This window comes from Strongyloides ratti, assembly GCF_001040885.1.
Source record: "Strongyloides ratti genome assembly S_ratti_ED321, chromosome : 1".
In the NCBI taxonomy this organism is placed as follows: Eukaryota; Metazoa; Nematoda; class Chromadorea; order Rhabditida; family Strongyloididae; genus Strongyloides; species Strongyloides ratti.
Genome location: NC_037307.1, coordinates 11,250,507 through 11,274,972, shown reverse-complemented (window position 1 = coordinate 11,274,972; position 24,466 = coordinate 11,250,507). Strand labels below are relative to the sequence as shown.

Sequence of the window (24,466 nt, the reverse complement as noted above, 5' to 3'; positions counted from 1 at the left end):
GTATAAAAAAGGTTAATATCATCATAAAGAAGTCAAAATACAATGGAATTATTTAATATTAAAATTCCAATAGTTTTATTAAATTAAAAAAAAATATTAAAAAAACAGTGGAATTTTTGTATTTGACCCTATTAATAATATTTCAAATTTTAAAAAATCAATATCAGCCTTAACACTAAGTCGATTCGTCAAACAAATGCAGTTTATTATTATAATAATATGTTTTCATTTCATTAGAATCACCAAACTTCAATCGCAATGTTTTTCCATCAACATAAATGAAACCTTCTACCTGTTTTTCATTTTTTGGGTATTCACCATTTATATGATTACAGGATGGACAAGATGTTGCAATTGCCTCATTTAATTCTCCCTTCAATCGCATATTCTCATCTTCTAGTTCTTTTATGTGTTTCATTATAGTTTCTTTTATTGCTGTTACTCTTGTTGCCATTTCCTGAACCTTATCTTGTGGAATATCCTTGAACATATCTTTGTTATTTTCTCCTTCTACACATTGTTCTCTTAAACCTTCTTTTTCTTTTGCTTCAGTTGTTACATTATTACCTACTGTTTTTTCAACAAAATCAACTATTTCAAAAAAAAAATTATTATCTTAACATAATAAAATATACTTACATAAATCATCCTCCATTTTCAAATTAAATATCTACAAAACAACTTCATGAATAAATATTTAAATAGTATAATAATTAATCATTACTTTGTCATTCAAATAATAAAGATTATTTAAGAAATTTTAGTTAATCAGATGGAAACATTAATTTAAGTTTTTATATCATATACTTTTTTTTAAAAACTTTTTCAAGTACACTAATAAACTTAATAATAAAATTTTTATATATATATTTATAGCGTTGTTAATGTAATTTAAACATTGAAGTAAAACTAAAGTTTAAATAAACAAAAAAAAATTTTTCTTTGTACATTTAAAGTTTATAATTACATAAAACTTCTAAGTTATTTGTTTCTTATCTCTTTTTTTTTGTTATGTTTCATCTATAAATGTTCTTCAAATAAACTACATTTTAAAAAGGGATTTTGACAAAAGTAAAAAAAAATATATTTTAATTAATTATCCAACTAATGTAAATTAAAAAAAAAATAAAAAAACATATTCTATCCTTAGTTTTTTTTTATATACATCTTAATTTTGTCATAAGACATTTTTCTAAAAGTAATACTCTTAGAAAGAAAACCTGAATTATATTATATTACTAATCTTCATAAGGTATATTTACAGCAACTATCTATTTTTCTTAGAAAAAAAAAATGGCTTCTTTAAATGAATTAAATAGTAGGTTTTATTATATAAAATAAATAATATTAAAGTAAATATTTAGAAACTGATGATATGAGTGATGATTTAAATAAAACGGAAGATTCACTAGATGGAAATCTTACTGAAGATGAAGATCCAGTAACGCAATCTGATGAAGGAGAGCTTAATCGGACGGCAGATTCATTGGATGCCAATTTAACAGAGGATGATATTCTTTTGCCGCCAACCTCTGATGCTCCTGATGTCTTGTTAAAGAAACGTAATACTGGTAGGTTATATAGAGAACAAGAGGATAACTTCCTTCAAAATATATGTATAAAATTTATAGTTTTAATACAAATATTTGACTAATATACCCATATATTTTATTTATTGACCAAAAAAAGTTATCTTTTATAAATATACAAAAATTTTATATATATATATATATTTTACATTTTATAGATTTATCAAAAACTGTTAGTCTTGAAGATTTGACTCAAGATACAGTTTCAGTAGATGATTCACAAAATTTTTTTAACTCTGGAACTATGTCTGAATCAAAACAAGATAATTTAAGTTCTATTAATAAAACAGTTTCTACAATAAAGTAAGTTATTTTGTATTTTATTTTTAATTATATATAATTTAGTGATGGTTCTGTAACAATAACAAGGCCTAGGAATAAAAGTAAATTAGATAGTGCCATGCTTATGATGAGTAGTGCTACACATTCAACTTTTGACAACTCAACTAAACTACTAGGATTAACAAAATCTACTCACAACGCTATAGATGACACATCCAGTACTAATGAGGATGATAAAATTACTGGACAATTAATTGATAAATACTTACCTAGTATTACTGAAGAATTAGTGGCAAAAATAAGTAATATTGTTAGTAATGGTAATAATGAAGATACAATAAGAAAATTAGTTGAATTGACTAAAGAGATATCTCAAAAAAATTATGAGAGAATTTCTTATGGTGTAGATATTGAATTTAATATATTAGAAACTACTTTAGAAAATTACTATAAAGCGTTTCAACAATTAAAAAATACTTTTATTCAAAAAAAATCTACCAATTCATCTACTGAAAATCAAATTAAAGCTCATTTTAATGCATTACTTGAATCTGTCGAATATATCAAAAGTCAACTTAATTCAGGAATTATTTCTTATAATGAACAAGCAAGAATATTAGAAAATTCTGCCGTCGTTACTATTAACCAAATTAAAGATGTTTGGGAACAATTTAATGAAATAAAAGAAATAGAAGATCAATTTGTGAAGTATTTAGATGCTTATAGAAAATTAAGAACACATTACAAAAGACTTATCTTATCAACAGAAAGTCAAAAAGAAAAAGCACGTGAAGATCAAGAAAGAAATTTAACAATTTTAAAGCTTAATATAAGAAAAATTCAAAAAGATGTAGAGGAACACCAGAATATTCTTCAAAATAAACAAGACCATTTAAAAGAATTAGATAATATTTTGGAGTCATATATGGAAAAGATTGATGGTGATTCATCTGTATAATTTTATTGTATGTAAAACTAAAGATTAAAATAATGATTATGCTATATTTATTTGCAATAAATTTCTTTCCAAATTCTACAATAGATTTTTAAAAATTACTTGTTAGTTGGGGGTAGGAGTTATAGCGTTCATAGTAAAATTAATAATTTGGTTATGAGAAACGAGGTCTCTTATTTTGGATTACATTATTTTCCATTGGAGCTGCACGGACTGTTGCTTGTGTACGATGATTCCTCATAACAACAGCTTTCAACGTTTGTGACGCTAATGTTGGATTTTTTTTTTCAATCTCATCCCAATCCTCTGATTGAAGAATTTTAGATTGGTATCTACCTATACAATTTATACATCGTTTTCTTAGACGTTCTGCATTATAGATGTCAGCATGAAGAAGGAGATTACAAACTGTTGATTGATTCACTTCACTAACTAGACACTTTTCTATGAATGTTTTCAATGAATCTAATTGTAAACGATCAGCTGCTCCTAACATTTCTATTGATTTAGATTCTTCAAGTACTTCTCCTGTATAAATAAATCTTAATACAGCTTTCATAATTTCATTGTCAAAATCTTCAAATGTGACCTATAATAAAAAATTAATTAATTAAAAAAATAAATAATAAATAAATAAATAAAAGTAAAACTTACTTCACCCGACTTACATTCCATATTTGTTTCATCTGAAAACATAGTAGCAAAATAGGTACATCTCGCTGATAGAATAGCTTTATGAACTCTGAAAGAAACTCCATTACAAATGATGGTAAAATCTGTCAATTCGTCATTCATAAAAAGTTTCCCCACATCTTTACAGACATCTAATTTGTCTTGAAGAATTGTTTGTGTCATACTTAATCTCACATCAGTTTCCTCCTGGCTTCCTAACAATTTAAGCTTGGTTGAAAGTGGAGTTGGAAAATTAACTGGATAACTAATACTATCAAAACGCATTGGGAAATCTATATTATCTGCATCAACTAAATCATCAGCAAAAGCTTCACCTAACTGGTCCATACCAACACGTCTAGATGTTGGATCTTTAAAAACAAGTAACTCGGCACAAATTGTTAATGCTTCATCAGGTAGAAATAAAGATGGTTTATCTCTTATCTCTTCAAGAGCATAAAATTTAGACGCTGTAACAATCCCACCTTTGTGAATAGTAACCATATTTCTATTTAAACTACATGCTTTTGTTCCTTCTGTTGTCTCAACATAGAAATTCACTTTAAATTTTATCCTATTTGTTGGACAATTTCTAATTGTCAAATATAAAGATAAAAAACTATGACAATCATCATCTTTTCCTTTTGGAAATAATTTTAGACGAAATTTGTAGTTACCATCAGAACTACCAAAACAACTAAAAAAAAAAAAGAAAAAATTTTTTAAATATTATATTAATTTTTTCAAAACATACTTTGACTCTAAAAAGTCTCCTGTATTGTATAATTCTTGGTAAACTGGAAATTGCTTCACAACCCATCTATGAACAAAACGTAATGTATCCATTTCAGTTGACGTTGCAGAGACATGAAGTCTATTAGTTGGTAAATCATCTCCATCCTGAAGTCTTTGGTCTCTTTCTCGTTCTTGGTATTCATCATCTCCCTCAAAAGACAAGTCGGGTATGTGCCCTATTATATTACGGTCCATAATAAAATGATAGAGCCTTAAAATACCAAAAAGAATAAATGAAATAATTGTGTATAATTTTTTTTTGTTTCTTTAAAAATAAAAAAATTTAAATGTAAATTTCAGGAAAATATCGATTATAGAATGGGGTGGAAATAGTAAATACGACTAGATTTCTATCAATAAACATACACACATTTTCAAAGTACTATTAAAATGAAAAAAAAGGATACACAATAATAAAATACAATATAATATAAAAAAATAAGAAAAAAAAGTACGTTAAAAAATGATGGGAAAGGGTTCTTCTAATAACAATGATAAATGAAGATACCCAAATGTAGAGATAATAAAAATGATGAAAAGGCAAATGTTATAACAATCTATAATAAAATATAAAAGAGAGGTTAAAGTAATATTATATAGGCATATATTATAATTTAAATATTTCCAAAAACGATGATAAGGAAAAAATATGTTTTTTTTATCTAGTCTTTTATATTCACTTCACTATTATATTGCTATTAGGTATGATAATGACATATTAAAATATCTGTAAAAAGTATATAAATGAGGAATATATAAAAGTAGAAAAGACGTTATGAAAATAAAACTATTGACAAAAGGAGCATCTATTCTAATAGAAATAAATAAAATAAAAATTTAAATAACAAACAAAAAATGACAACATAAGTAGTTATTACATAAATAATGTTGATTAATAAAACAAAATTATTTATCTTGATAAAAATCACTGTAATATAATATAAAAATTTAATAAACATAAATTATCACATTTTTAAAAAGAAAATAAAAAACTTTACCGTAAGAAACATTTCTCCAAAAAATTGATGTTTCAAAATATCGTTTGTATAAATAACATCTTCTAAATGAAAGAAATGTTATTATGTAAAATTAGAAGGATTTTATTAAATTGTTGATTTATGTTAAAAAAAATTATTATTTAAATGAAAATTTATTATATTATTATTACTACTTATCTCACTAATTGTAGTTATATTTGTTACAAAAAAAAAAATAAAAAATAAGTTACCCCAACATTTATTATTATTCTTTTCATATGGATGATGGTGGTCTGAAATACGTTTGTTAAAATAAGTATTACATTTTCTAAATTGCCATCAATTTTATGTGATTTTATTATAGAAAACATTATTAAGAATTAAACTTTAATTTAATAAACAACCTTTAGTATTATAACACAGATGAGATCTTTATATTTTAATATTTCTATCAACATTTCTATTAAACTATTTTAAAATATACAAAAAAAAATCTTTTCTTTTTTATCCTGTTTTTTGACAATAAATTTAAAAAAAAATTTTTATAAATAAAAATATAGGTATATTTTTTGATATTAATATTTTAATGATAATGTTTTTGATCACGTTGACAACATTTAAACACAAAAACTTTTAGTATATTTATAAATTCATTTTACTAAATAATCAATGTTTCTTTTCTAAGTCACAGATAATATTATTCTTATTTTACTGATATACTAATAATACTATATGTATTTTTCTGTATAACATATCTGTGAAAGTGCAATAATCTTTAGAAAAGGATATATATATATATTTTAATAACTTTAATTCTTATTCTCTATACTATATTCTTTTTATAAATCTAAAAAAAAAATAGTACTTATACATATTTCATAGTAAATTTTAATGTTATTTTTTTTTAACAATTTTAATATATAATTGTTATTGCACTATAAAATAAACATCACAAAAAGTATATATTTTGATTGTTAATAAAGATAATAAAGTAGAAATAAAATTGAGGGAATCAAAATATTTTTAAAGATATTTGGTGCCAATTCAATAGACAAAAGCCATTGTAAAATATTTATAATGTTTCTCCCTTCTTTTGATATTAATTTAAAATTGAATATTTTGTTTTTTCTTTTTTATAAAAAAAAAAAGAATTTTTTTTTTCACTTGTTCTTTTTTATTTTCCTCTCTAACAAATTTATGATATTGCGCAAAAATATTTCATTAGATGATCATTGTATAAATAACTATTTTTAAAATAGACATATATATAGATATATATGTTCATCATTCAGACAAAAATAATTATTTTGTGTAGAGGAGAATGACAGAAAAGTTCCTGTAAAATGGCAGGAGACAAAATGGATAGAAGTAATATGTATTATTTTTCTTTTCTCATCCATGTGACAACATCTTTTTGCGCACATTACCTTACTACATTTCCACGTCATCTTGAATTATCTTTCTTCGACCTTCTTATTACATTATTATAGTATACTACAGATTGATGGAGATATATTAAGGGTATAAGATTATATAATATATTATTGTGGTATATGCTTTTTTTTTTTTTAATCACATTGGTAAAATAAATTATAACATGTATTATCACCATATATTTATGTATTTTATATTGTAATTTAATTTGTTGTAATTAATATTAATAAGTTTATGATCTTTGATTGATTTTGTTTTTGAATCACACATATATGAATTGATATATATTCTAAATATTATATAATATATTTATAAAATAGTTATTACGATGATTTTTGTTTATTGCATTATATAATTCTACTTTTCTTAATTCTTTAATATTTATTATAATAATTATTTTTTATATTTTAGCTAATGCTTAAAGTATGCTAATATTGAATGTAATTAAATTTAAATTTTGCTTTCTTTTTACATTATTATTGACACTATCAATATTTCGTCTAACAACTTCTGTCATACTTACATCAAGACCAACTGCTGTAGAGTTAGCAGAAGGAATTGATGATGTAATTTCACATGCCTTTGTCCAAACTGGTAGTGAATTATATTATCTTAGTAATGATGATGATTTCTCAATTTCATTGGATGAAAAAAAAGAAACAACTACATCAAATTTAATATTAGATCCTGAAGAATTGGATTTTGGTGAATGTTATATGGGTGTTCCTAAAGTTTTAACAGTAAAAATTTACAATCCTACTGATAAAACAATCCATTTTAAAGGTATTTCAGGAAATTTTGCTCATTTTCATTCAAGTTTTACTACAAAAAAAGATCTTGCTCCAAATGAAGAAACTACATTTGATGTTATATTTTTATCCAGAACAGAAAGATGGGTAGAAGATTTTATCATTATACATTTAGAGACAGGTTATCTAAAACTTCCTGTTAAAGGACAAGGAAAAAAAACTCCATATAGGTTAAAGAAACAAATTGTTGCAACTGTACCAATGAATAGTAGTTTTATTTCACCAATAACCATTTATAACCCTCATCCAAAATTACTACGGATAACAGAGATAATATCAAGTCATAATGATGTACATTTAGAATTACCTGATAGTAAGACAATTAAAGAGATATCAGTAGATAGTTGGGAAATAGAACCATTTACAACAAAAACTTTAATTAATGCAAAAATTCTTGGTGCTCATGAGCAAAATCTTTTATCCTATATAACATTAAAGACAAAACTTATTGATAAAGATAGAAAAAAATTTATTAAAAGTAAATTTAGTGATACATTTGAAAATTCTGTAGCAGATAATATTATTATACCTGTTGATGTTAAAGTTGAACAAAAAATTTCTATTTATTCAACAACAGATTTAATAGATTTTGGTTTAATTAAAGCAGGAATGAATAGCAAAGATGTAAAAAACATTGAATTATTCAGTACATTATCAAAAAGTATTGATGTTCAGGTAATTTTTTTTTTAACTTATGATTATTTAAATTATTTAAATTTTTTTTTAGTCTGTAACATTTGAGGGTAATAATGATTTTCACAATATTAATATCAATTTTGATCCTAAAAATAAAGTAGCAATATCACCATCTATGGATAATAAACCAGGAGCACCAGTAAAAATTTGTAAAGTTCAAATGATAACCTTACCTTATATTAATTATCTCAAACGTGTACATGATCTTCCTGCTATTGCAGAAGTTTATATGAAAGGAAAAATTATTGTTACATTTAAGCATGCTTCTTTTAATGTAACAATACCATATATCGCAACTGTTTATTCGGGGTATGTTTTATTAAAAAATTTAAAAAAAAATATTTAAGTTATTATTTAAAAAATATAATATGGTTTTTTTTTATTATCCATAATATCCACCAAAAAATGGTCTGAACATGTGTCCAAATGAGTGTCTACGGTAACCATATCCTCCATATCCATATCCTGGATATCCATAACCACTGTAGCCTCCATAATAAGGGTATCCACCATATCCTCCACCATATCCTCCTCCATAACCGCCATAGTATTGAGCTGTTATAGTTTCAGTAGCTATTCCAATGATAACAATGAAAAATAAAAAACTTATAATAGATTTCATTTTTAGTATATAGTAAACTAATATTTATTTTTAATGTGATAATTAATAATTCTAATCATTTATATCTATCTTTATATATGTTTTTATCAATTATAGGCGTTATATTTATTTTTCTTTTCTTTTTTTTTTCTAAAAACAAAATATTCTAAATAATTTGTTTGATATACAAGTTTTATTTATTTATTAAATTTTTGTAAAAGGCTATAAAGAAAATATTTTTTAATATATTAGAACAAGATATTAAAATTAATTGGACTGTACATATATTGTAAAATTCGAGATGTTAATGATTTTAGGATAAAACATATTCACCGAACGATATATTTAATTGTTCATTTTATATATTAGGAAACTATATTTTTGTTATGTTTAAAAATCATGATTTTAAAGGTTAAATAAAAATATATTTAAAAAATTGGAACAAGAATTATTTGATTTGATAATTTTCTTATACTTAATAATGTTGTTATTTAAATTGTTTTTCCTCCACAATCTATTGGCAAATAAGCTCTAATTTTTTTGTTTATTGTATCTTTTTATCTTCATAAAAGTTTGATCTTTAGTAAAAATTAAATTAAATATAGTTATAAATATTGCTTTTAGTTTGTATTCGTTATATTCAATAAATTGGTAAATTAAATTTTAATTTTATTTATTATAATAATAATATATTGTTTTTCAAAGATCAATTGTAATAATATAACTTAATAACAAAAAGAAATTAAATAAATAATATAAAATATTAATTTATTATTGTTATACAATAAATATTGCAAATAATAATATTTGATAGATTTTATTTATTATCAATTGTTCTTAAAAAAAATTAAAATTTTATATTATTTTGTAAAAAGTACAAAATACTTATTTTCTATAATAATTTATTGGACAAACCCAACGCTTAAAAATTATTCCAACAATACGACAACCATTTCCATAATAACTTTGTGAATAAGGATATCCAGAAACATAATATGACGGATAATAATTTTCGCCATATCCATAGTAGTTATTTGAATATGATGGATTCCAATATGAATTATCTTCATTGTAATTGTTACTAACATGATTCCATTGAGAAAATATATGATTATTGTGGTTGAAATTATGATATCCATGAGATCCAAAATGTCCGTGATGTTCAGAATGACCATGATCATGTTTACCATGATTGTGACTATTATGACCACCATGGCTACTATGATCACCATGACTATTATGGCTACCTCTGGCATTTAACAAAATTAAAAAAGTCATTGATAAAAATATAATGTATGAAAAATAAATAAATGACATCATTATAAATTTTTATTATACAAATACTATATATAGTTTAAAATAATATTGGTGTTATAAGAATACACTGCACAACAAAAATTTACACAATAAACAACTTACTTCTAAATCATTTAATAAAATACTCTAATTTTGATTAAAAAAGAATTATTAGTTGTTTAAAGATCACTAATTTTCTTGAATTTATCATTGACCTCTTTTAAAGTTTTTATCTTATTTATTATACTTTTTAGTGAAAAAAAACAACTAAAGCAAATATACAGTTTTTTAAAGGTTCTTATGAATTTTTGATAAATGAATTGCATATTATTATAATCATCCAAACATAGAAAAACATCTAAGCCGTTGAAAGAAAATACCTACATATCTACAATTTCCATATCCACTATATCCACCATATCCGCCACCATAGCCTCCTCCACCCCAACGATTAAACCAAGGTCTTCGCCAACCCCATCTATTATGGTTCCAACCATTATGATTCCAACCATTATGGCCCCAACCATGGTTCATTCCTCCACCATGGTGGCTACCTCCACCATGATGACTACCTCCACCATGATGACCACCTCCACCATGATGACCACCTCTTCCTTCACAGAATTTACTAGATATTAGTAAAAAAAATAAAATTGCTAAATATACAACTTTCATCTATGCAAAAAATTTTGTTAAAAAAATATGTTGAGTGATGTTTATATTGTTTTAATATATATTAGATAGAATTTTTACTTTTTTGTCATTTATAAATACAATTGATGAATAAACATTTTACATTTTTATATTTATTTGTTAAATATTAAAAATAGAGTTTAATTTTTATTTTGTAAAAACTTGGTATGATAAGATAATTTAAATAAAATATTAAAATTTTTTCATTTTTAATGATGTCATTTGACTTATTTGGCAAAATACATATGTTTACAATTAGATAGTACTGTATTGTTAAAAGTTTACATGTGATATTAAAATGATGTATTTAATATAAAAAAAATTTTTTTTATAATATTTAAATTTAAAACAAATGTCATTAGTAATTTAAAAATATATTTATTTATAAAAGTTCTAGAAAATTGTGATAACAACTAATCAAGTGTTTCTTTTAAATATATTTCAATTTTATAACTGATTAATTTTTATGTGAAATTGTTATAGTTAATTTTATTAAATGAAAAATTATTTATTCATTATAATTGATTATTATATAAACTTATATAGTTGAAATATTAAATAACATTGAAAAACTTTCTTCTTATTATTAAGTTATTGATATATACAAAAAGCATAATTTTATAGCAAAAGATATTAATTAAAATGTATTTGATGTTAAAGTTATGATAAAAGTAATGAAATTAATTTTTTTTTTTAAATATTTTAATATAAATTTTTTTTTGTGTAAATACCTAAATAAAATATTATTGAATACTTAGATTCATATCATTTTAAAGATTTAGTCAATTTTTTTTAATTTTTAGTATTTTTTTACCTAATAATTCGTATTTTTATGAATAATTGAAATTATTTAGGTAATTATGTAATACAATTAAATAGTAGAATGATATTTATACTTTATTCAATGATAATAAAAATTATTCTATAAAGATAAAATTATAATCTTTATATGTTATATTTGTAAAATTTTGATTATGATTGAAATATTTACAACTAATAAGAGACCGAATATCAAATTTTTGTTTCTATTAGTTGAATAATAATGAAAAACCAAGTTAATAATTAATAATGTTTTTTATAAAAACATTTTAAAGGCATTTGAAGTAATATTAAAAATGTAAACTATTTTATCCAAAAAATCCAGGAAATGCACCATATCCAAATGGGCCTCCATATCCAAATGGACTGCCATATCCAAATGGACCGCCATATCCCCATGGGCCACCGTACCCCCATGGTCTATATCTCCAAAAACGATTTCTTCTTCTCCAAAGTCGTCTACGCCACCCCCGTTGTCCATTAGATACTACTACAAATGACAATAGATAGAGTAATAATAAAATTATTTTTATTTTCATCTCGAAAAGTAAAATGTTATTTCTTTTAAACTTTCATACAAAGTGCTTCTTTAAATATTGATAAATTTATTTTAAAAAAATATGACCTTTTATAAGGTAACTGGTATAAATAATATTCGTGATTTTTTTTATAAGAAAAAAAATATATTCTTAATATAAAATTATGTAATTATTTATTAAAACATGTGATCATAATTTTAAAAACATAGAGTAAAATTAAATTTAAAATCTATAAAAAGTTTTTATTTTCCATAATAATATGGATATCTCCAAAATGGATTGTATCCTCCATATCCGTAGTAGGGTGGATATCTTCCATAACCACCATAGAATGGTCTTCTATAAAATCCACGATTATAACCACCACCACGACGACCCCATGATCTACTACGTCCACGGGAATGTCTACCACCGTAACTGTTTCTAGCTCTTCCACGACGTCTTCCTTCAAGTGGTATCATATAAAGAACCAACATAAATATTATCATAAAATATTTTAACAACTTCATGGTTGAAAAAACTCATTTAAACAAGTATGCTTTACTCGATTTTTTTTTCTTTTATATACATAATTATTTACATTAATATAAATATCATTAATTATAATTATTTAAGGAATGATTAATTTTAAAAATAAATTTTATAAATGTCAACAACAGGTGTTTAGTGAATTTGTCTTTAACTGTTTCATAATTTAAAGTTTATTTATTATAATGATAAACAAATTAAAATATGTAATAAAAATATAACTATCCCCAGTAAGGATTACCAAAGTAAGGATTACCCATATAAGGATTACCCCAATATGGATTTCTCCAACCTCCACCATAACCACCACCCCAACCTCCACCCCATCGTGGACCCCATCCTCCTCCCCATCTTGGGCCCCATCCACCAAAACCACGGTTAAAACCTCTGTTATAGCCATAATATCTATAGGTTACAGTTCTACTATATCCTCCACCCCAATTTCCACCCCATCTTCTAGCTTCTGATGATACTATTAGTAATAAAATTGCCAATAAAAATGATATAGTCTTCATTTATTATAATAAAAAAATTGAAACTTTTTTAGAAAATACAAAGTTTTTATATACTTTTTATATTTTATAACATTCAGTAAATACAATAAACTTGATTTTTTTATAAACACAATAATTTTTTAAAAATTAAAAAGTTTACAAATAAAAAATTGTTTTATAGTAACAATAATTTTTTTAATGTCAAATAAATGAAGTGGTAAAAATTAATTTTGATACAAACAAATTATTTCAATAAAATTAATTTATACAATTTATAATTTTAATAAATTTTTATAAATTATCAAATATAAAGAAGTACCAATAATATATTTCTTTTTATTTAATATTAGTATATTTATCCTCTTCTTCTACCAAATCCTCCTCTACCAAATCCTCTTCTGCCAAAACCTCTCATTCCTAAACGACCCATCGACATCATTCCAAATCTTCCTTCAACAACATTTGTTATCAGTAATAGTATTAAAATATAAAATAACATATAAAATAATATTTTCATTTTTTTTTTTTAAAAAATTTTACTTTCTTATTTTAATTAAAACCTTATTTATATACTTTTTAAATTATAAATAAACTATATTTTTGATCATAAATAAAAAATGTCAGTATAGAAAATTTACCACTACATCTTATTCCCCAAATTAATATTATGTTTTTATGTGCAAAATATTATTTTTTTTACAATTTGTTTTTTTTTTAAACTTTTTTTAAAAAAAATACATTATATGAAAGAAAAAATTTTTATATGATGTTTAATTTTAAAAATGATAAAATACAATGAGATTAAAATTTATCTTCCAAATCCTAATCCTAATCCTACTCTTCCATAACCACCACTTCCCATACCACCATAATTTCTATAACCACCTCCCCATCCTCTGTTCCATCCTCCTCTGTTCCATCCTCCTCCATAACCTCCACCTCCGAAACCACCTCTGGCCCCAACTCTAGCCCATTGTGCATCTGTTGGATGAATTATAAGAAGAGATATTCCAATAAAAATACCAATAAAATAAATCATAGTAGTTGAAAAATTTATTCGTTTCATAATTTAATTATAAAATTAGTATGAAATGTAAATATACTTATTTTTTAAAAAAAGTTTTAATATATACTATTTTAAAAAAACAAGAATTTAATGGATTTCTAACTGAAGTTGATTCTTGATTCATACATATTAACTTGTCCAATACATTTTGTTTCTTAAACATAGAAATTATCATAGTATTATTGTTTTTAAATATTCAAAATAATAAAAACATTTCTAATAATAGCATTATTAAAAATTAATGCTTATATCAATTATATTGTTACTTATTAAATTAACATATTAAAAAACAAAGTTTTATACTTGAATGGTTCAAGTGACGTGTTGTTTTTTTTAATTTTTAAAAAAAAAAGTTTTAAAATAGGTAAATTGTTTATAAACATTTTCATTAATTATAAAAAAATTTTCATGTGTAGTGGTACAAAAAAAAAGCAAATATAATTATTATTATTAAATAAAACTGGACTTTTTTAGTTGAAAGTCTTTTTTATTATCAAAATTCATTTTTATCCATTAGAATATTCATAAAAATTGTATGGTAGTTTATTAGTTACATTTAAATAAATAAGGTACCTTATTTTTTTTATGAATATATATATATATATCATAATGATTCAAATATTTGAGAGTGATTAATAAATATAATATTGGATTAAATATTGAAAAATTCAACTAGATTTTATCCTCTTCTTCCTTTATTACCTTGTCGTGATAGAGACGTTCTAGGTTTTGGAAAATTATTTCTATGAGAATTTCTAGGTTTATTGGTTCTTGATTGTGATGGAAAGTTCCGTAAAAATTGTCTATTCATAAATGTATTCTTATTTCTGAGTTGCCTTAAATTACTTCTATTAAAAAATTTAAAATTTACCTGATTTTTTCTTTGAAAATTGTTATTTCGTATTTTATTTTTTGAATTTTGAAATCCTCGATTTTGTAACCTCTGTGAAAATATATTTTGTCTTACTTTACCATTTCCTGGTTTTCTATTTCTTCCAAATTGAGATTTTCTAGATATGTTTGGTCGATTTTCAAAATGTTTTTGTTGTCTTAAATTATTTCTATTAAAATTATTATTCCTACGATTTGACATTCTAGATTTTGAATTAAAAGGTTTATTTGGTCTATTTGAATTAAAATTTCTATTATTTTGACGAGAAAAATTATTATTATTTTTTGATCTATTTCTGTTATGTTCTCTTGTTCTTGATTTCCTTAAATTTCTTGAATTAATTCCATTTTTTTTTCCTAAACTATTTCTTCTATGTCCTCTAATACTAAATCCACCCCCTCTTTTATTATTTCTTGAATCAAGTGAATAACCAATTGGTGGTAACCTGTTATTACGTCTTCCAAAATTATCCTCTACATACATCAAACCCGATGGGCTTCCATATCTTCGAGTTCTTAAACCATAATTTATTGAATTCCATAATCCACTTCTGATAAAATTCATACCACCTAATCCAGGCATAAATCTTCTACCAAAAAATAAATTATTTCTACGCCATCCAATTAATGTACCACCAATAAATATTGGTATAGGAATTAATGGACTACTAACAAACGGCATAAACATTCCTCCATACGGCATATACATTGGCATGTATGATCCACCTAGATAAGTTGGTAAAAAATTTTGACTTATAGATTGACTATTATCAAATTCATTTCCAGAAATTACTGGAGCACAATAAGAGTAGTCAATATTAATTTCTCCATAACCACCATCTCTATATTCTCTAAATGTAACATAATCTTGTGCATTATTAAATTCTTGGAAATCAATCATTTCACTATTACTTTTCATATTCCAATATTCATTTCCATCAGTGACTGATTCAAAATCCCAGTATCCTTCAGAATCTTTAAATACATGTATTGCATCTCCTATAGTTTCACTTTTTTCATTGTTCCATGAAGCAACACAATGCATATTATTAACAGTATTTAAATCTAAAATAGGTATATTTTGACACCATACTAGAGATAAACTCAATAAGAAATATAAGAAAAAAATCATTATTTTATTTATAAAGATTATTTTAAAAAATTTTCTATTTATATTTATTATCTCTCACAAAACTTTATTAATGATAGTTTATCATAAACTAAAATGACCTCGGTTCAATGATAAAAAATAGAACATACAATTCTTTTACTACTGTTATTCGTTAAATTACTTTATCAACATACATATATTTCGTAAAAATCTACAAATAAAATTTTTTTGTTCGAATGAAAAATTGTGTAAAAATTAAATTATTTCTACTAAAAATTTATAATTTTTAAAATAAAAAATTTTTTTATTTTTGCATGTTTAAAAGATAGTTTGTTTTTTTTTTATTAAAAATTAATTTTTTTAATTAAACATTGGTCTTGGTCCCATCATTCCATCAAATGGTGAAGGCCTATATCTTCTCCACCATGGTACTGGTCCACCCCAACCCCATCTATCACCGAAGTTACCTTGTGATCTCCAGTCATCTCTTCCGCTACCATCATTAAAACCAAAATTTCCACCGGGCCTACTGTGGTGACCATGACCGCCACTATTGGAACCCCAGTTTTCTTCTCGACTACCACTGGAACCCCAGTTTCCTCCTTGGCCACCATTATTAGAACCCCAGTTTCCTCCTTGACCGCCAGAACCCCAGTTTCCTCCTTGACCACCACTATTAGAACCCCAGTTTCCTCCTTGACCACCAGAGCCCCAGTTTCCTCCTTGGCCACCTTGACCACCACCATTGGAACCCCAATTTCCTCCTTGGCCACCTTGACCACCACCATTGGAACCCCAGTTTCCTCCTTGGCCTCCTTGACCACCATTATTAGATCCTCTACCTCCTCCTCTACCTCCACCTCTACCAGAACTTTCTCCTCCAGACCCTCTACCTCCACCTCTACCAGAACCTCTTCCACTTCCACCTCTGTTTGAACCTTCATTAAATCCTGGAGGTCCACCTTGTCCAATTACATATCCAACAAGAATGGAAATTATAGAAATATACAGTAAAATAAAAAATGTTTTCATAGTTACCAAATTACAAACTAAATATAAATGAAAAATTCAACTTTTATATTGTTATTCTTAATGTTGTAGTACTGTTAACTAGGAAATTATTTTAATAATTATGATATCATTACATAACATAGAAATAGGTTATTCATAGTATAACGATTCTAAAAGGTTTTCTATTACGTTTATCAAATACTATTTATTCTCTAAATTTATTTCAATATTATTATAACTTCATTATTATACATGTTAAAAAAAAATTTTTTTTGCGTAAAGTAACATATATACTTGTAAAACTAGTATTTAGTGTAATATTTAATGTTTTTATTTTTTGTTCCACTTTAATTTCCTAAAATGAAATTTTTTCTTTTATCAGAAAATTTATAGTAAAATTTTTTTATTAAAATAATAGGAAATAATGAAAAAAAAATATTAAAGTATAAGTGATAATATTTAAATTATCCCCAATTATTATAACTACCATAATTATTGTAGCCATAATTATTGTAGCCATAATTATTATAACCATTATTACTGTTTTGATACATATTATTACCACCACTTCCTCTACCACCTCTAAATAATCTACCACTTCTACGAGCACCTCTAAGACCAAGACGTCCCAATCTCATAAAAATTCTTAATCCTCCAAGTCTTCTTTTTATTCTTATATGTTGTTGAAGAGAATTATTTAGGAAATCATTGGATAAATTTTCATTTTGTTTACATAATATAGGAAAAACAGTATATAAAAAAACAACAACAATATAATATTTTATTAAAATCATATAGTAATAAAAATATACAAAATATATTAGAAATATTAATATATAATTTATAAACTTTTATAAATAATTATATTATTTTATAAGATACTCGATCTAACAGAAGACCATTTTATAATATATATTTATCATTCAAATATTCATCAAATAAAAACGTAAAAAAATATTTATCATGCAAAAATTTAATTTGTTGTAAACAAAAATTTTTATTATTATTTTTTTATAGAGATCTCTACCATAACAGTGAAGGTGTCTCTTTTCATACATCAAATAAAATATCTACTTCAAAAGTAGTATTTTTTCAAAATTACTTGCCATTTGGTGTTTCAATACATAATGTAAAAATAATTGATAAGAGTAAACATGATTTTCAAGTTAATTTAATAAAAAAATTTGTTCAAATAGCACCTGGAGATACAACTCCTGCTGTAAGAATAAAATATTTAAAAAAACAGGAGAATGGTTATGAAACATCAATGAAAATTTATACAAATATTTCTAATTATGAAGTGCCTATTAAAATATATAATGGTGAACTTGAGATAATAATAAATTCAATTGATAAAACTCAATTTGATTTTGGGACTTTATCACCATCAGATGAAAGAGCAATCCATTTCACAATTCAGAATTATGGAACAGTCCCAATAGCTATTGAAAAATTTTATAATCCTCTAGAACCATTTATGAAAATTGTTTATAAAGGACAAAAAGATGTACCAACAGGAAATGATATATTAAGTGATGAAAAAAGTCCTCCAACATATTCAAAAGGAGATGATGAAATAATAATAAAAGGCAAATCAATTAGTTATTTTAAATTAGTACTAAATCTTACTGATTATTCACCATTATTTAATTTTCACAAAAAAAGTAGTAATATTTTCAGTATAATAACAAAATTTAATATATATCAATATAAAATTTTATTTAATATTTCACCAGGTGGTTTAATTCATATTCCACCATATAAAGAATTAAATTTTGGTGAAATATTTCCAGGACAGGTAATTTCAAAAAGATTATATTTATTCAGTTATTTTCCCCAAAAAATGAATCTTCTTAGATTATCAACATTAAATAATCAGGGAATTCTTTTTTTTGAAAGTAATACAACAATAACCAATAATGACAATAATAAAAATAAGAATGATTTAATAATACAATCTGGTAAAATTAATGATCTCAATAGAGTTATTTTAATACCACATTTATCATGTAATGAACATTGTTATATTGGTATTCAACTTCATTCATCTGATGGGCAATGGTTTACTTATGGAATGAAATTACCACAAAATTTAGCTGAAATTGATTATTATTTATTTAAAAATATGAAAAATAGATATGAAAGATTAATAGGAATGAAAAAAAATATTATTGAAGATAGTATTATTATTGATACAACACATGTTAAAAATTATGAAATACCTATTAAAGGTGAATTGATATGGCCAAAACTTATGACAACTAGTGAAGTTATCTTTCCATTAACTGCTGTTGGTAATTATACTATTATGAATTTAACTATACAAAATCCATCACTTCAACCAATAATTGTACAATTATTACCTCTTGTTATTTATCCAGATGCTGAAGCATTTTTACATTCATTTAAAGAATTTTTACCACCAATGCCTCAACCAATAGAAATAAATGAGACATTAATGTTTAGTTTACGTGATACTGAATTATTTACTCTTCGCCCAGATAGTCCAGTACCTAAGTTAAGAGAAGATTTAGAAAGTATTGTTAATACTCCAATACCAAGGTTTACTTTATCAATGTTATTACAACCTGGTATGAAAGTACGTATTAGACTTGGATTTCTTCCAACTGATCATATTTTACGTTCCTCCCTTCTTATAATACGTAATAATTTAACAATTGTTGAGTCAGTCGTCTTAATGGGAAGAGGTGCACACATAAATATGGAGGTTGATGGCAAACTTGCAAGAACAAAAGATCCATTGTTATTTGATATTCAGCCATTCCATTTGTCTGACTGTCATAACCCAAAACGTCTAAATCATAAATTAAGTACAACTTTAACTGTTAAAAGAAGTTTTATGGTAAAAAATACTGGTGAAATACCATTTACTGTAGTTAATATGAGTATAAATAATTATATATGTGAAAACCGTGGTTTTAGAGTATTAAATTGTGAACCATTTACTTTAAAACCTAATGAAACACATATCTTAGATATTGCTTATACACCAGATTTTTTAATGTCGTGGAATGAGGCAGCATTACAATTATATATGCATATGAATAGTACATCATGGATGTTTCCTATTGCTGCTGCTATACCTAAACATATGCTATCTAAATGTTATTCAGCTTTACCAAGACCTCCTTTTGAAGGTTTTATGTACTATTCTTGTGTTTCTGCTTTAATGTAAAGTTTTAACATTTTTTTTTTTTTAATTTTTTAATATATTATATTTTAGATTTTGCCTTATTTGTGTTATAGCATGTGCCTATTTAGAGGGTGATCGTACAATTTCTCATGCAATACGCCTTCAATATATGCCACCAAAAAAAGTTTTTGATTTTAAAGATATATCAACACAAACTTCTACATCAACTACAATTAGAAATACAAATAGTAATATTGAAGAAAATAATGAATTATCTCTTTGGAAAAAAGGAATAAATTATATAATATCTATTGTACTTTATGTATGTAGTTTATTTTGGCATGAAAAAATTACAGCAACAAGATTAAGATCTTCAATGAAGGAACCATCAAAAGATAAAAAGAAAGCTGTTAGTGAGACATTTAAATTATACCAGGAAACAACAAGATCAATCCAAAAAACAGCTTTAGATACTTTTAAAATGAGAAATCCTGGTTTATTAAAAAAAGATATTGATCTTGAGGAAATAACAACAAATATTAAATTTAAGATAAATGAAAATAATGATAAAAAAAATATTATAGAAGATGAAAAAGAAGAAAAAAATGAAGAAACAAATAGTGTAAAAAGATTTCCAGAAATTGGAAAAGAAAATAATATTATTGAAAAAGTTGTACAACAATCAAATTTAAATACTAAAAATCAAAAAGGAAAGAAAAAAGGTAAAAGTAATAAATCAAATATTATTCAAAATAATAAATTATCTATTATTGAAGAAGTAAAAAATAAGTATGAAAAGAAAGATAAAAAATATAATGGAAAAGATGTTATTGATAATAAAAAAGAATCAAGTATTATTAATTGTGATTTAAAAGAAAAAGATAAAAATATAAAGAATACATCAAATATTTTAAATATATTAAAAGAAAAAGTTGAAGCTGAAAAGAAAATTGTTAAAGAGAAAAAGATTGATAAAAAGAAGAGTGAAGAATTTGATAATAGTATTGAAAAAGAATCTTTAAAAGAACAACCAATTGAAGAAGAAATTGATGATAAAGATTCTGTTAGTTTTATTCAAAAATGGATTGATTCAACTAAGGATGCTGAAAAAGAAAGTTCCCCTGATAGTGTTAAATCATCATCTAAAAAAGAAGATATTGAAGAGGAATGTTCATATATTGATGATGAAGATGTTGTTGATGATATGGATCCAGAAGAAATGGATCCCGAGCTTTTAATAAAAAAATACAAAGAACTTAAGACAAAATATGCTAAAGATTCATCTAAGAAAACTTTACCTACTGAAATTGATATGGAAAAAGTAAAACAGGTTCAAAAAGAAATACTTACTCAACAATTTAATATGCCATTGGATGATGTAGCTCAATGGGATCCAGATAATCCATGTCCTCCTTATCAATTTATGGATCTTAATAGTTTAGTTAGTGATATTATTTCACCTAATGGCATATATAATGCAGAATACATGAATTCATTTAACATTAATCCAGCAGCCTTCAATCCATCATTAAATGATCCATGGAATATAATGTCAGCTTTTACACCAGGTCAAAATTTCTTTCCACCTGAACATCAGATGGATAATATTTTTACAAATATTGATACAACAATTCCATCAACAGGATCATCAAATTATTTTCAAAATACTTCATTTCCCAGTTTTGATAGAAATCCACAAATAATACCAACAACATCTATTTCTCAATCATCTATGATAAATACTTCACCACCAACAACAACAACATCAAATACCACACAACAACAGAATAATTTCCCTATCAGCTCAACAGATGAATTTAGAATATGGAATCCACTTACACAAGAAAATAATGAGACATTTGATAGTTGGATGAAACATACAGGAATTGATAAAATTATTGATGATGATGAAAAGAAAAAATAAGATTATGAATCAAATTTTAAAAATACAGAAATAGAAGTAATAAAATGTATAGTTATTAAACAATAATATATCATATTAATGGTAATTGATAAATATATCATTTTTGTTAGTACAACTAAAAAATAAATAATTTTTTTTTCTTATTAATATATTTTTATCTTATTATTTATCATGTTACTAGTTATATTTGTTTATTTTTCTTTTAACAAAACTATTTTGTTATCAAAATTCTATTTGAGATTTTTCAAATTCTTCAAGTGTTAGATAATTTTCCATTTCTTGGCCAATAGATTCATGGTGTAATGAAAAAACAGTTGTATAATCATCTCTATTCCATAACCATTCTAATGGATTTTTTTTAAACAAATCTTTTTTTGATGGTGCTATACGATGTATAAGAATTTTTAAACGTTCAATTCTATTTGGTTTTTCCCAATCATATAAATCAGCAAAACTTATACAATTTTTTTTCTTAAAATCATAAAAAATATTAAAAATTTTTGCATAATTTGGTTTGTCATGATATTTTAATGTTTTAACATATCTAAATGCTTCTATTAAATTTGGTAATCCTGAAAATAACATTTCATCAGGACATGTCTCTTTCATTACATTAACTTGATGTCGACTAACCATATCTTTCCATGGTAATTTTGTTAAAAATTCTGAACACATATAAAATAAAGATATTAAATCATCACCACGAGATTGTTCATTTCTATTATAAGCACTTGGACTACAATATTTTATAGTTCCTCTAAATGAAACATTTTGTCTTGGTGATCTTATAGTTAATTTACCATCTACAACTTTAAAATATTCTCGTGATAAACCAAAATCTAAAATATGAATCATTTTATAATCTGTTACTTTTCTTCCTATTGCTATATTTGCTGGTTTTAAATCTCTATGTATAAAACCACATTCATGTACTTGTTTGATTCCATATAATACTTGTATAGCTATTCTAATAACAGTTGATGGTGAAAACTTTGAACCACATACACGAAAAAGTTGACTTAATGATGGTCCAAGTAATGTCATAATAAGATAACAAAATTCAGCATTTTTTCCACAACTTATAAGTTGACAAACATGTTTTTTTCCATATAATCTTTTTAATGCTTGTACTTCTAATTTTAAACTATTTCCATCAATATTTAAAGATTCTGCTTTTAGTGCAGCTTTAGCTTGACTTTCTACTTCTATACAAAGATATACAGCTCCACAAGCTCCAGCACCAAGTAATTCTGATATCACAAAACGATTAATTTTTCTTCCAATATCAAGATGAGCAGGTCCATCAGTTTTTACATTTTCAGGTAACGGTAATTTTTCATGAAGACTAAAAAAAGGAGACGGAGGAAATGACATTTTTAATTTTTTTTTAAAATTAAACGATATTTGATTTACAATTTTGTGTATAGATAAATATTATAAACAATTAAAATTAAAATTATATAAAATATATGAATATTATTTACATACATAATTAAAATATCATTTTATTGTTTTTTAATTAGTTATTAAATATCTTTTATTAAATATATTTTAAAAAAAACTAGAATGTGTTATTTAATAATGATAAAAACAATATATTATATGTTCAAGATCATTCTTGAAAACATTTTCACATTCCTTCTTGTTTATCTTTTTTACATTACCTTTTTAAATTATTAAACAACCCAGAATGTCTTTGACATAAGTTTCAGAGTCTATTAAGAATAGTAAAAAAAAAACTATTTATAATAAAAATGAAATTTTTTTCTTTTCGTTAATGAAAACAAACTTTCCTTTAAGATTTTATAATAAACTATGAATTTTTTTCATTTTTAAAATTATCTTTCTGATAAATGTTTTATTTTTTGAATATTTAATAAAAAAAACTTTTTTTTATTTATTAAAAGTATTATATAAATATTTTGTAGTTTCAATAGACAAAATTTTATTTTCACTGAGATCTTTTTTGCTTGAATTTAGCAGATATATGTTATAAAACTAGGCAAGTAATATAAATTAAGATATTTATACATTGAGTTAATTAATATTTTTTCTTTATTGTCACACTTAATAAATTTTCTACACCAAACATCTACATCATATTCATCTATATTTTTTTATAGAATCAAT

At 24.0% G+C, this 24,466-nt stretch overlaps 14 protein-coding genes across 14 annotated transcripts; 3 read left to right on the top strand and 11 right to left on the bottom strand.

The window, feature by feature from the left end:
• Positions 1-175: 175 nt before the first annotated feature.
• On the bottom strand, positions 176-655 carry SRAE_1000345800 (Hypothetical protein; the record flags this gene model as incomplete). The annotated part of the gene is made up of 2 exons (XM_024650649.1): positions 176-591; positions 640-655. 2 exons carry the CDS (start codon positions 653-655, stop codon positions 176-178), a joined length of 432 nt encoding a protein of 143 aa, XP_024504406.1.
• Positions 656-1,293: 638 nt separating this feature from the next.
• Positions 1,294-2,829, top strand: SRAE_1000345700 (Hypothetical protein; the record flags this gene model as incomplete). Its single annotated transcript, XM_024650648.1, has 4 exons — positions 1,294-1,318; positions 1,365-1,571; positions 1,748-1,892; positions 1,935-2,829. The coding sequence occupies 4 exons, from the start codon at positions 1,294-1,296 to the stop codon at positions 2,827-2,829; spliced, it is 1,272 nt and encodes a 423-aa protein (XP_024504405.1).
• Positions 2,830-2,980: 151 nt separating this feature from the next.
• On the bottom strand, positions 2,981-4,488 carry SRAE_1000345600 (Speckle-type POZ protein; the record flags this gene model as incomplete). The annotated part of the gene is made up of 3 exons (XM_024650647.1): positions 2,981-3,415; positions 3,481-4,195; positions 4,253-4,488. The coding sequence occupies 3 exons, from the start codon at positions 4,486-4,488 to the stop codon at positions 2,981-2,983; spliced, it is 1,386 nt and encodes a 461-aa protein (XP_024504404.1).
• Positions 4,489-7,129: 2,641 nt separating this feature from the next.
• SRAE_1000345500 (Transmembrane protein 131-like) lies at positions 7,130-8,555 on the top strand (the record flags this gene model as incomplete). The annotated part of the gene is made up of 2 exons (XM_024650646.1): positions 7,130-8,188; positions 8,241-8,555. The coding sequence occupies 2 exons, from the start codon at positions 7,130-7,132 to the stop codon at positions 8,553-8,555; spliced, it is 1,374 nt and encodes a 457-aa protein (XP_024504403.1).
• Positions 8,556-8,591: 36 nt separating this feature from the next.
• SRAE_1000345400 (Hypothetical protein) lies at positions 8,592-8,831 on the bottom strand (the record flags this gene model as incomplete). Its single annotated transcript, XM_024650645.1, has 1 exon — positions 8,592-8,831. One exon carries the CDS (start codon positions 8,829-8,831, stop codon positions 8,592-8,594), a length of 240 nt encoding a protein of 79 aa, XP_024504402.1.
• Positions 8,832-9,695: 864 nt separating this feature from the next.
• On the bottom strand, positions 9,696-10,640 carry SRAE_1000345300 (Hypothetical protein; the record flags this gene model as incomplete). Its single annotated transcript, XM_024650644.1, has 2 exons — positions 9,696-10,057; positions 10,487-10,640. The coding sequence occupies 2 exons, from the start codon at positions 10,638-10,640 to the stop codon at positions 9,696-9,698; spliced, it is 516 nt and encodes a 171-aa protein (XP_024504401.1).
• A 1,286-nt stretch (positions 10,641-11,926) lies between these two features.
• On the bottom strand, positions 11,927-12,157 carry SRAE_1000345200 (Hypothetical protein; the record flags this gene model as incomplete). Its single annotated transcript, XM_024650643.1, has 1 exon — positions 11,927-12,157. One exon carries the CDS (start codon positions 12,155-12,157, stop codon positions 11,927-11,929), a length of 231 nt encoding a protein of 76 aa, XP_024504400.1.
• Positions 12,158-12,399: 242 nt separating this feature from the next.
• On the bottom strand, positions 12,400-12,618 carry SRAE_1000345100 (Hypothetical protein; the record flags this gene model as incomplete). The annotated part of the gene is made up of 1 exon (XM_024650642.1): positions 12,400-12,618. The coding sequence occupies one exon, from the start codon at positions 12,616-12,618 to the stop codon at positions 12,400-12,402; it is 219 nt and encodes a 72-aa protein (XP_024504399.1).
• A 288-nt stretch (positions 12,619-12,906) lies between these two features.
• Positions 12,907-13,609, bottom strand: SRAE_1000345000 (Hypothetical protein; the record flags this gene model as incomplete). Its single annotated transcript, XM_024650641.1, has 2 exons — positions 12,907-13,157; positions 13,552-13,609. The coding sequence occupies 2 exons, from the start codon at positions 13,607-13,609 to the stop codon at positions 12,907-12,909; spliced, it is 309 nt and encodes a 102-aa protein (XP_024504398.1).
• Positions 13,610-13,987: 378 nt separating this feature from the next.
• Positions 13,988-14,218, bottom strand: SRAE_1000344900 (Hypothetical protein; the record flags this gene model as incomplete). Its single annotated transcript, XM_024650639.1, has 1 exon — positions 13,988-14,218. One exon carries the CDS (start codon positions 14,216-14,218, stop codon positions 13,988-13,990), a length of 231 nt encoding a protein of 76 aa, XP_024504397.1.
• Positions 14,219-14,924: 706 nt separating this feature from the next.
• Positions 14,925-16,181, bottom strand: SRAE_1000344800 (Hypothetical protein; the record flags this gene model as incomplete). The annotated part of the gene is made up of 1 exon (XM_024650638.1): positions 14,925-16,181. The coding sequence occupies one exon, from the start codon at positions 16,179-16,181 to the stop codon at positions 14,925-14,927; it is 1,257 nt and encodes a 418-aa protein (XP_024504396.1).
• Positions 16,182-16,607: 426 nt separating this feature from the next.
• Positions 16,608-17,896, bottom strand: SRAE_1000344700 (Hypothetical protein; the record flags this gene model as incomplete). Its single annotated transcript, XM_024650637.1, has 2 exons — positions 16,608-17,296; positions 17,800-17,896. The coding sequence occupies 2 exons, from the start codon at positions 17,894-17,896 to the stop codon at positions 16,608-16,610; spliced, it is 786 nt and encodes a 261-aa protein (XP_024504395.1).
• Positions 17,897-18,221: 325 nt separating this feature from the next.
• Positions 18,222-22,336, top strand: SRAE_1000344600 (Transmembrane protein 131-like; the record flags this gene model as incomplete). Its single annotated transcript, XM_024650636.1, has 3 exons — positions 18,222-18,238; positions 18,276-20,450; positions 20,503-22,336. 3 exons carry the CDS (start codon positions 18,222-18,224, stop codon positions 22,334-22,336), a joined length of 4,026 nt encoding a protein of 1,341 aa, XP_024504394.1.
• Positions 22,337-22,558: 222 nt separating this feature from the next.
• On the bottom strand, positions 22,559-23,710 carry SRAE_1000344500 (Asator; the record flags this gene model as incomplete). The annotated part of the gene is made up of 1 exon (XM_024650635.1): positions 22,559-23,710. The coding sequence occupies one exon, from the start codon at positions 23,708-23,710 to the stop codon at positions 22,559-22,561; it is 1,152 nt and encodes a 383-aa protein (XP_024504393.1).
• Positions 23,711-24,466: the final 756 nt, after the last annotated feature.